At 43.5% G+C, this 12,715-nt stretch overlaps 1 protein-coding gene across 7 annotated transcripts in view; it reads right to left on the reverse strand.

The window, feature by feature from the left end:
• Positions 1-12,715, reverse strand: part of PLCE1 (phospholipase C epsilon 1) — a 1,649,974-nt gene that overhangs the window by 573,423 nt on the left and 1,063,836 nt on the right. For all 7 annotated transcript variants that reach the window (XM_086922473.1, XM_086922472.1, XM_086922474.1 and 4 more), the window contains one exon: positions 4,095-4,277. In XM_086922473.1, coding sequence (XP_086778599.1) covers positions 4,095-4,277 — 183 coding nt within the window. The remainder of the gene's footprint in view (positions 1-4,094; positions 4,278-12,715) is intronic.

The following is a 12,715-nucleotide window of genomic DNA, read 5'->3' on the forward strand; positions in this document are numbered from 1 at the left end:
TAAGTATATGTTTATATAAATGATTGTTTAAGAGAGTATGTGTAAGTTTCCTTAGAAGTAAAGAGGTAGTGTGTCTATAGTTTTATATGCAAATAAATAATGTTCAATAATTTATTTGCATGTGTGAGTATGTGTGTGAGTAACTTTTGGATGACTGTCGGTATATAACAGGATGTATAGATGTATCACTACATATGATGAGTGAGTATATGTATGAGTGACTATATAGAACTGTTGGTAAATGAGTGGATGTGTATATAGATGGTGGAATTACTGAATTGGTTGTTGTAACTGGTATGGGCATCTCCATTTTTTTGAAAATGTTAGTTTCTATTTTTGAATATCTATTTCAAGGATAACATTACACTAAAAGGAGGTCTGTCACTGTCACAAGGATGGTGTCATCAGTGATGTCATGTGTGATGTCACTGACGATGTCATGAGTGATGTAATATGTGACGTCATCAGCAGTGCATTGCAGGCGCGCTTGTTATAGTGAGTTCAACTAACTATAATGTTGGAATTTCTATGGTTTTATGTCAGTAAAATTTCCAGCTAACTATAACTGGTGTGAAACCTATGGTTTTTTCATTGAATTTAATAGGTTTTTTAAATGCTAATTCCTAACTACATATAGGGCCTCAATCCTATATTGTATATTTATATAATATTATTATTTTTTGCCCTGGTGTGCTCCCGGTGCGCGCCCAGGTGTGCGCATTTTTTCGGAGCGCCCCAGGTCGCGCACCGGTGAGCGTCCCGTTAGCGCTATTGCCGCGAACGAAAACATCATGACGTATCCTGTAGCCGCATCCGCGTGATACGCACGGCGTAAGCGCACCCGGAAATACTCGAGCGAATACGATCGCGCAACGTAATCATCTGACGGCTTACGCGACGCGCCCTGTGGCGCGCCCCCGGGCGCGCGTCTCGTAAGCGCGTCGGGTCATGTGACTTAAAAATAACACTTTTTATTGGTGCAGAACAGTTTTGGTTTCTAAATGATGAAAGCCCAGGTCATGTGACCTGAAAATAACACTTTCATTGGTTCAGGACAGTTTTTTTTCTCCAAATGATGAAAGACCCCGCCTTTTTTCCTTATTCTGACTTTGTCCTTTGACTGAGGAAGACCTGTTTGGAGATCTAACAGAAATATTTTGTACTTTAAAATGGCTACAGTAGCAGCAGCAGCTGGAGCATCTGCACCATCACCACCACACCACTACCAAGAGGACCACCACAACATTACATTGGTGGTCAAGAAGAGGAAGAGGAGGAGGAGGAGGAGGAGGAGGAGGTGGGGAGAAGGTGGCTGCCAGAAGACAATACCCCATACAAGCCAAGGCAGCACATTGTATGGGAGTTTTTTTCTATCCCAGAGGGCAAGAAGAAAGTCAATGCGCCCAAGGTGACTTGCCAAATCTGTGGCATGGAACTTTCAAGGGGGAACCTTAACAAAAAATATTCATTTGGTAATAATACCATGATTAGACACATGCAGCACAAGCATCCGAACAACTATGCTGCCGCAGAGGTGAGAGAACTGGCCAGTAACCCTCCCCAATCTTCAACCACCACCTCCAAAAGAAAGCAACCACTCCATCGGGACCAGAGACAAGGGAGACGATCCCTTGCATACAACCACGGTTTGGGGAATTCAGGATCACATGTATTTTTTGTGGTAAGACCATCTCCTATGGTGAGCAGAGCATAAAGATCATCCTCCTTGATGGTGACAATTTTTTCCTGTTTTTTTTTGCTCCAGTTGAGCCATTTTCAATTCCCTGTTTTTTGTTTCTCCCCATAAAAATAACAAAAAAAATATAAAATAGTTCATAAAAGCCAAAAAACTACTAAATGTTCAAAAAACATAAAAAAAATAAAACAAAAAGAAGAAAAAAACAGTTCTTTTTAGAACTACCTCCAAATTATTTAAAAAAGGCTACATTTTTTAAAAACTATCATTCTTTTTTCCCCATGGAACGCTCCCCGGTACGCTCCGCGGTGCGCGTACCGGGCGCTCCCCCCGCGCAAATAAAAAAAAATGGTTTTTTTGCACCGCGGGGCCCTTTTATAGCCCCCACATCAAACCTAGGGGGTCAGGGGGGGGGGGGGTCTACTCTGCCCCCTTAGGGTCATTTCCCCCTTTGTTGTTGCCACCTCTTGCGTCTCGATCCTACCGAGACACAAGATGGCGGCCGCTCCGGACTGTTTGGAATGTTGACAGACACCCGAGAGCCAATCAGCTCTCCGCGCGCGAACTCGCGTAGCGCGCCAGTTAGCGCCCCGGTGCGCGTACCGGGGAGCGCTTATAGATATATATATTTTTTTGAACCTAAATTACTCAAAATCCACTGGAGCACATATCTTGAGACATAGCAAAGGCACATCGGAATACCAGTCCCTACAATTTTGCCAAGTTTGGTGGAAATCCATTCAGCCGTTCGGGCTAAAAGTGAGGTCGACCGCCCTATGGAAATTAACATGGGGAAAACACTTTTTGGGACCCCCCTTTTATCTCGGCCCCCGCTTCACAAATCCCCCCCAAACTTTCAGGGAAGGACCGGGGTGCCGCAAGGCAAATTTGAGGAAATTTTCAGGCAGATTCCTCAACCGGCGCCAAAGTTATTCACAATAGAATGTTGAGATTTTGTACTGAAAATAATCCTAACTATAACTACCTACTGGCGACCGCCAGTAGCTAATATATATATATATATATATATATATATATATATATATATATATATATACACACATATGTAAATGTAGTGTATTTTGTAAAGCGCACAGCTGCCCCAACGGGGCGTCCCGGCGCTGTGTAACGCTGTGGAACCCTTCCTGGCTCTCCCTGTGAGAGGCCCCTCCTGGGCACCCCCAAGGTGAAGCCAGGCATCCCAGTGTTGTAGGGGCCATTGTGGAGATTAAGCAAGCTATTGCCCAGAGTTGCGGCGTGGGACCCATGAGTAGAGTAGGCCCTGAGGTGAGAATTATCGAGTCCGCGGACATTGAGCCCAAGACCCTGCCACGTCGGGACTTGAACCCTGGTCCCGGGCCTGATCTCTGCTTCAGAGTCTGCCGCTCTAACCAGTGAGCCACACTTCTCTCTCTCTCTCTCTCTCTCTCTCTCTCTCTCTCTCTCTCTCTCTCTCTCTCTCTCTCTCTCTCTCTCTCTCTCTCTCTCTCTCTCTATATATATATATATATATATATATATATATATATATATATATATATATATATATATATATATATATATATATATATATATATATATATATATATATATATATATATATACACACACACACATACATACATACATACATACATTCACACTTGACACCACTTTATGGAAGGATATCTGAGAAATTATGAAACGAGCACCAATTAGCCTGTGTGCACTTTGCTCACCTATCTTGGATACATATAATAAACGTACTTTTCATAGAAACTAGATCTCCCTTCTCTTTATGTTTATTGAGACACACTCACAGCCATAAGGTGTTAGATTCTTCTCAACCTACCTAACGAAGGGTTCATTAATCATGTTTCGTTGTGAAACGAACTTCATCACGTCCTCTTCACGACAGTGAAGTAACATTAGTCCTCTTAACTAGTTCCATTGATTTCTAGACATGAGTGTTGATCAAAAAAGTGTTCCTTATTGCGTGCCTTAGAATATTGATATCCCATGCACAGAAACTATTTAAATTAGTGTGGTATCTGGAATGCTCCTTTAACCCTTCTTTTGAATCACGTTATTATAAACCTGCTACTTATCATATGTCATTAGTGTGCACTTCACTCCAACACTAAAACAGTACGCTGTCATGGTGGTGGAATGGTGAATGATTGCACGCCTTCACCCAAGAATAATGGATGGAAGGCAAGAGTCGAACAAGCTGACAACTCTGACTGGTTTGACAGCAGTTATTGTAGCAACAAATAAGGAAGAAATATCTATCTGGCTAATGTCACACACAATGGTCAACCTATGGTGGTCTTTTTCTATCAACGGAATAAAACACAAATGCGGTTTTATTCTCTATCATAGCATCACAAGTGGGGACAGAACAACAACAGTATTTTACCCTCATGAGAACTTTCTTCTTTTTCTTGACGGTACTTAGTGCCAGGGTGTTGTTTCTCTGGATACTTGGCTTCTCTGTGCTTTTTGTTAAGCTCCCACCACTTGCGGTCCTTGTGCTCCACCGCCTGCCTCCAAACAGTTCAATTGCCTGAGCCAGCGTTGGTCCTTCAAATCTGCAATCCTCCTGCAGCAATAAACACACAAAAAATAAGAACCGATGTTCATAAAACGTCTGTAATAATCTAACAAAGAAAAATAACACAGGTTAAGCAGTAGTCTGGAGCCGTGTTATATACATAACGGCATTTTAATGCAATATCATTTTGTACACAATGTAATAACATAATATTAGATTTCTCAATCATTGACGAAGTGCGATCAATATCTCCGCTGGTCTATATGAATGCTCCATTATTTGCTAATATAATTATTGGATTATGAGTAAATGTTTCACTTTTCATTCTAAATAGGTTGCAACATGCTGGTGAGTAATCCATTAAAACAAAAATGTATCCAATATAACAAAATTATAACTTATGTGTCGCCGAACTCTTGAAACCTATAATTTACCAAATCACCAAAATACAAAAAAAAGCATTTTCATTAGAAATGGAAACTATATTAGAGAAAGAATATTACGTTGTCATTATGCTGTGCCATACACGGCAGTGCAGGGTCATAATTTAGCTTTTGCGAATTTTGTAACGGTATTTATAAACGTTAACATATATCTGAGTTTAGTAGGTAAACGTAAAAAAGCCCTTCCCTGAACGGAGTCGCGTCAGCTTTTGACTCGAGTCCACAATCTCATTGTAAAGGAAAGGAAACCTCCCGTGCTCCTCGGTTCGCCACTGATTTACATCTGCATGCGCACCCACAAGAGGCCGAATCTATCCGCCATGACAGGTACTGAAACTGGCCTCTGAATGGTGATGTGCAATAGGATTCTAAAGGAAGCGATGCTCGTGTGGCAGCAATGAAGCCATTTTTTTCTGCTAAGGACGTCATATCTTTCAACAGCTAAACATCCCATTTTGTTTCTAAGTACCACCAATCCTAGACTTACAAAAGGTGGACGTAGGAAACGTTTAGTTAAACAAGCATTGGCATAGCCAATAGGTCTCGCTTTTGGGTCCTTATAAGTATTTAGTTATGCAGCACAATATACATATGTTCACTGCCTCAACCTGCATGAGAACTCTAATTATGTCATTCGAATGGATTTGGAAGATTATACAAAGTCCAAATCACTAACAAATTTGAAGGACTTAAGGTTCAGTTGACATATTTTGTCCACACCTTTTTATCAGTTTTATTGCACGATAAAGCTGAATGAAGTAGCAAGTGATAGATTAACTTTTCCACTAAAAGAAAGCACTTTAAAAAAGGAAAGATAATGTTGTTTTGAAGTGGTTGCCAGAAGGTTTATTAGCTCACAAGGAAGAAAAGTGTTTTATCTCTAATATGTAACCAATGTTGAAGACAGTTGTGGAACATCTGTAATGTATGTGTTAGGCAAAGAAAGCCAGCAGTTTTCCTAGAGGATCAGCTTTTTTCATAAAAATAATCTTCCTGAAGAACAATTGTTGCCCCATTTGATTCTTAGTTGAAACAAAAGTCTTAATTTCTGAATTATTTTCCCCCCTTTGACTAAGAACTTGTGCTCCTTCCTTTGGGATATAACAGACTTATTATGCCAATATTAATTTGAAAGAAAGGTACCGGTGTCAGTATCAGTATAAATACCTTATTTCTGTCACAGACCATAAAAGCAATTAACACAATAAAATACAGCATGCAATTGACTAAAACACATTATAACTCCAATATAACCTCACATCTTATGGTCGTCCCAGTAGGTGCCATGAAACAACCTAATTTGTGAATCATTATTATCCTGTCTCTCACCCCGGGTTTCCTGTGGACAAAGGTAGAAGAAGGAGACTCGGAGTGTGATGGATGGCTGCGAGGTCGTGGTAGCTAATTGGGAAGCCCCACGCCCAGAGGCTAAATGGTCAGACAGCTGATCGGCCGAGAGCTGCATCATCATGACGCCCTGAAATATGTACTGGAGAGCCAAGGTGACGGACCGAAGTAGTTGGGCTACCCCCTTGGGACACTTGGACAGACAGCGAAGGGCTGGGCGACAGCCCCTCCAGGACCTAAAAGGTACAGGAGATACCAGCCTGCCCTTGCCGAGGGGACACTGCAGTACTAGGGGGCTATTGGGGACCAAGCTGTTGGATACTGCGACCTGCGTTAGGATAGGAGGCTCCTTTCAAATGGATCTGAAGAATCCCAGAAGGCATCGGGCCCATACGGAAACCTGTATGGAAGAAGCAAAGGAGTGGACCCCACCTAGAATACCCGCTTGAGCTGGTACTAAATGGCATGGTGGGGGAGTCTGCCAAACTGAATTTCCTCCCCCTCACAGGACGCTTTGTCTATATATAGCACAGGGGAGACCTGCAGCAACCGGGAGAGTCCAAAGGGGTGGCCTGGATAGTTTGACTGGACTGCTGCAGCCCGCCTGGAGATAATTTGGAAAACAAGCCCGGCTTTGAAAGTTGTGCGGGCGCCAGCGCCCGCCGCAGCGAAAGTGAAAGCACATATGTTTCAAATTAACGCAGACGTGGCGGGGGAGGGGCGGAGGAGCGTTGAGAGAGCACTGAAAGCTGCCCACTGAGGGAGCCATGAGAGGTTACATTATGCATAATCTTGTACACGGTTTTGCCGTGAGCCATATAATGTGGTACAAATTCACTGTAAAAAGTGATGTATAAACGGACACTGTCTGTGCTATTAAACTGTCTGCAGGCTTAAAAGGGTCAAAAGCTAATCTTGCAAATAATATCGTAAAAGTGTCATGGGGTGTTCGAAAGTAATATATTTACAAACATGAGAACAGTCTTAATTACGGACTAAAACATAAAGGCCGTGGGAATTGTGAATTAGAAATCCCAGAAAGCCACAGAGAAAGAGGGTGAGCGGCTTGGCAAGACATAAAATACAGATAAATTGTAGCCATGATACGCCGACACATCAGCAAGTCAACCTCTGAATAAACGTGTCTGCGAGCGGCGTAGGGCATTTCCTAACTACCAAAAAAGTTGTGCATCCGCCTATTAAGGTCTGGAAGGCAAGGAAGGCACTTACCCTGCGGCTGCTCTGTTATGAATCCAGGAGGCGGCCGGTCGCAGTAACGTTGCTCTTTTAAAGCAATTATGTTGCATGCACATACATGCGGCGATGAAGAAGACGCTAAATGCTAGCTCTAATGGAGATGTTTACCTTATGTGCTTGTCCCCCACCTTACACAGAATGAGTGGCATGAATCAACAAGCAATGGCCGCGGGGTTGTGAAAGTCACACGGCCGCGAAAGTGAAAGGAAAATGAAGCTGACGAGGAGGGAGTGGGAGAAGGGAGGGGGTAGGGGAGGGGATTCACGCGCTGTAAGGCTTAATGAGCCATTACAGGAAGCCAGATGGCAGCTGTGCACGTCCAAGTGAGCGTAACCTCATGCTGGTGGCCGGTAAAAGCCTTTGGTAGCACTTTAAAAATCCAGTTACAAAATGTCTCGCCAGAACAGCGCATGCGCTGGTTCCGGCGAGCCCTAAAAAACAGTGATGTCAACATTTAGAGACAATCATCCTTACATATTAGAAAATAGGGAAGACAAATCAGGCAAATCGGCATCTGTCTGGTTACAGATACGCAGAGTAAAACCACAGAGAGGGATATTTTAAAGACACTGCAAAGTAAGAACATCTTTAGCCTGCTGTGTCCTCTTTTTCGATTAAAAATGGGAAAAATTTACACCCGGACCAATCTGGGTTAATGCCCAACAGGAACACCGCTCTTAATTTGTGAAGAGTCCACGCGGTAATGGCACGGATACCAAGTCTCTGTGAGCCAGCAGTCATCCTCTCCCTGGATGCTCGAATGGCGTTTGACATGGTAGATTGGCCTTATCTGTTCGCTGTCCTCAGGCATCTCGGTTTTGGACCCAAATTCTGTGCATGGGTGAAGTTATTATACTCACAGCCCCTGGAACATGTTGTGCCTAACGGCCATATTTCTAGAAATTTCTTACTGGGTCGCGGTACACACCAGGGATGCCCGTTGTCCCCTTTGTTTTTTGCATTGGCGTTAGAGCCATTGGCCGCCTGGATTCAATGGGACCACATGATCAGAGGGCTACGCTGGACCGAAACATGGGAAGACCGCATATCGTTGTATGCGGACGATATTCTTTTATATTTAACTTCCCCCAGACGATCAAACATAGTGCTCTTGGATATTTGTAAAATTTTTGGACGCATCTCCGGTTATAACATCAACTGGTCCAAATCTGTTTTGTTTATGCTTACGGCCCCCGCAGCTCCCGGCAGATTGCCCCCTAAAAATCCCGGAAGAGCCTTTTAAATATTTAGGGATCTGGGTGACGCCTCTTCAGAGTGCTTTCCTCTGCCATAATTTGGAGCCCCCTCTTGAGCGATTCGGTAACAATGTGAAGCATTGGCATACTTTGCCCCTGACCCTATTGGGTAAGGCGGCCTTATATAAAATGATGACACTCCCCCGACTGCTATATGTATTTGAAAATACCCCGATCCTTGTCCCCCTGAAATATTTCAAATTGATCGACGCACTAGTTTCGGGCTTACTCTGGGGTGATAAACCAGCACGCATATCGCAGAATAAGTTAATTAGGGGCTGGTACGATGGTGGGGTGGCCCTCACAGACATTCAGTTATACTACTAGGCGGCCCAATTAAAAATAATAAACCAGTGGCTACACGTACACCAGACGGAACCAGCATTTCAGGCAGATAGGTATGAGTTGGGCGAGGCCGGTGTACTCGCAGCACTGTATGATAAAAGAGGCGCCTCAGCCCTTATTGGTCCAACAGCACACACCGTTAATCTTTGGTATGTGGCCCAGACCTGTCTTAAATGTAAAGATACTATTACTCAAATGACACCGCTTTGGTCTTTGCGGCGACTAGGTGAACTCTGCAACAGTAAAGGCTTCAAGACATGGGATCTAATAGGAATTTCCACGGTGGGAGACTTATGAAAAAGGGGTGCCATCATGACATTCGAGCAGCTCCGAACTCTATACGATTTAGCGCCCACTGAGAGGTTCCGGTACTTACAAATAAGCCATGCCCTGGGGTCCCTTGTTCCACCTGGTGCAGATATACCAGAATTCACCCCGCTAGAAGACAGGCTCCTAACTGAACACATGCCCAAAAAAGCGACCTCCTTTGTGTACCGTAAACTAGTTAACAACCTACCGGACCCAACCCTGAAATTAAAGAACACTTGGTCTACTGACTTAGGAGAATTCGACGAGGCAGACTGGCAGACGGAGCTGTCTTCCCCCCGTGAGGTGGCCATACCGTCCAGACTTCGACTTGTTCAACTCAAGATATTACACCGAATATACTACATTAGGACTACACTACACAAGATAGGAAGAGCCACGCACCATTATTGTCTGAGAGGGTGTAGGGAGGAGGGAACGTTCTTACACACCATAGGCAATGCCCCCAAGTGGCGGAATATTGGGCTAAGATCATGAGGACTATGTCGCAGGTGGTGAAAGACTCGGTCGTCCCGGAGCCACGGCGTTGCCTACTGAACATCTGGGAACCAAATGATCTCACTCACTCAGTGCAAGATTGGGTAACATTGGGTATAATGTATGCTAAAAGACACATAGCCAAGTACTGGGGATCTGCAGAGGTACCAGCGCTCGTGGATTGATGTAAGCATCTTGATTTGGCAATGTTGGCGGAGAGGGCGGTGTACCTGAACCTGGGGGTGTCCTCGGAAATGGGACAGAATATGGAGCGCCTGGAATGAATATAGTGGATATTTGTGCGAACCACCATTGCAAGATAGCGAAGATGGAGCTGAGTGGGAGGGGGGAGATAGTAGGGGACTTAAGTAATGTACCAAGTGAAATTCATTTTAACTATCCTATTCATCTTCGTCATGTATTTATATTGTTATGTACATTACCCTACACCAATCAATGTATACACCTTTTAACTGATCTATGCCCTGCTGTTGTTTCACAAAAGGATAAAAATGTTAAAAAAAAAAAATGGGCAAAATTTACTTAAATGAAGCAAGGTCTCCATGGTTGAACTATTCAATGTCACAACCTTTTCTAAAGCCCTTGCCTCCTGAGGCTTTTTTAACCCCTATTGCTGAACCCTTTTTTTTTTTAGATACTTGGGTCAGTTTATGCTTAAACAAAATTACCCTTAAACAAAAAGTATCCTCGTGGATTCTATTTGAGGGAACTGCACAAATGACCAAAATATAGCAACATTTTGGCTTATTTTTAGAAATATGGAAAAAAGGTCTGCAAGAAAGTGTATTTTGTTTTCTAAAATCGGCAAAACGCAAGGCTTGCTGTGCTATTATAACTTTCGCCACATCTTGCCTTTCTGGAACAAACAGAGTTCTGAAAAAGTATTTTTTGTAACCACAGTTTCTGCCTTTTTTTAAGTTCCAGTCCATCTTTCCCATTTTCTGCAGTTTAGGATGGAAACAGGTGCGAAATCAACATCTTGATCCCGGTAATCTATACATTTCTGAAAAGTCAAAAAAGGGAATGAATGAAAAGGCATTTGTAGAGCGCACGCATACTCCAGGGAGTTTACCGGCACTGTGGGCTGAAGGGAGTTGATACTGCAGGGAGCACAAGAAGAAATTAAAAAAACAAAAAATCAAACCTCCTCTACTTTTAAAAGGCCTTTGAGTGATCTATGGAAATGACAAAATGACAAATTCAGCAATATATCATTTGGTTTGCCCCAAAAAACTAATCTTTGAAATAAAAAACAATGAAAATAAGTAGGACAAAATAGAAGAGAATGTTTTCATCTGGAAATGTATGCCCAGATGGCTGATTTACAAAACTATGTCCATCATACCCTTCTCGTTGCAGGGTATGAAATGTTTGTGGGTTTCCCAGGAACACATGATGCCTACAGCTCACGCCAGAGAGTGGTCCAAAATACAATGTGGAAATGTCAACATTGTTTGCCTGGAAAACATACCCATTTTGGTGATGTTGGTTGCTGCCATTATTGGGCCTTGGCTGCCACTCAGGTAAACCTACTAAACATAGACATTTCTGAAAACTAAACATCTAGGAGAATCCAGGGTAGTACGACATGCATGGAGTCCAAAAGGAGTAGTTTCTGTCCTGTAACTCCAGTTCTGTAGTAGGGGTATCTCTGTTATAGTCATAATCTAGGGAATAGTCCCGCCCATGTGCGTGGACCCCGGCAATCAAAAATAATCTCTTAAATTGTCAAAAATAATGCAGAAACTGCAAAGACACTTAAGAGAGAATTTAAAGACAAATAATGCAGCCTATATCCACAGGCTACACTGTCCAGTACTTCAACTAGAAATTCCACCAAAAAAACACCACACACAGCACAGCCTGCTAGTTTCTACCATAGAGAAACTTGCCTCCCCCAGTCAAAGACTCAGGAATGATAGAGAGGAAGGTAGGGACAGACAAGCCCCATAGGCTGCCATTATGTGGCTTAAATAGGATACTGTGCCTTTAAGAGAACTTTCCAGAACTTCTCCCAGTATCCCAGAATGCATAGCAGGTCCCTCTACTTTCAGTTCTTTTTTGAAGGCGAAGCACGCCAGACCTGTCGCATTCTTTACATGATGAAAAATCTCCACCGGGGAGGAGGGCGGGCGCTTATGACTATAACAGAGATACCCCTACTACAGAACTGGAGTTACAGGACAGAAACTACTCCTTCTGTAGTAGGGGATCTCTGTGTATAGTCATAATCTAGTGAATAGAATGGCAAGCCCATCCCCACACCAAAGCGGCGGTGGAGAATAAATACATAACGCCACTACTGTGCGAACAAATTCCGCAGCGAAGCCTGCCCAACCTGAGCGTCTGCCCTGGCGTCAGTGTCCAGGCAGTAATGCTTAGCAAAGGTATGAACCGACTTCCAAGTGGCTGCCTTGCAGATTTCAGCAATCAGCACGTTACGGAGCAGAGCCGTCGTGGCAGCTTTGCCCCTGGTGGAATGAGCCTTAGGCTTACCTCCTAAGGTCTTATTAGCCTTTTGGTAACACAATTGTATGCAGGACACAATCCACCTAGAGATGGACTGCTTCGAGGTCGCAAGACCCGTCCTGACCGACCCATAATTGATGAACAACTGGTCAGACCTACGAATAACCTTGGTTTTATCCAGATAAAATTTCAACACCCTCCTAACATCCAGGGAATGGAGAGACCTCTCCGCTGGGGATGAAGGGTTCTGAAAAAACGTAGGCAAAGTTATAGTCTGGTTGACATGAAAATCAGAAATAACCTTGGGAAGAAATTTAGGGTGAGTACGCATAACAACCTTAGCAGCATGAAATACAGTATAAGGTTCATTACAACACAACGCCTGAATTTCACTCACCCTGCGGGCCGATGTAATGGCCACGAGGAACGCCGCCTTCCAGGACAGGTACTGCGACGAAGCCTTATGAATAGGTTCAAAAGGCTCCTTCATCAATCTGGACAGCACCACATTCAATTCCCATGAAGGCGAGGGAAGCCTGACAGG

Source organism: Lissotriton vulgaris, chromosome 5 (genome assembly GCF_964263255.1).
Source record: "Lissotriton vulgaris chromosome 5, aLisVul1.2, whole genome shotgun sequence".
Classification (NCBI taxonomy): domain Eukaryota; kingdom Metazoa; phylum Chordata; class Amphibia; order Caudata; family Salamandridae; genus Lissotriton; species Lissotriton vulgaris.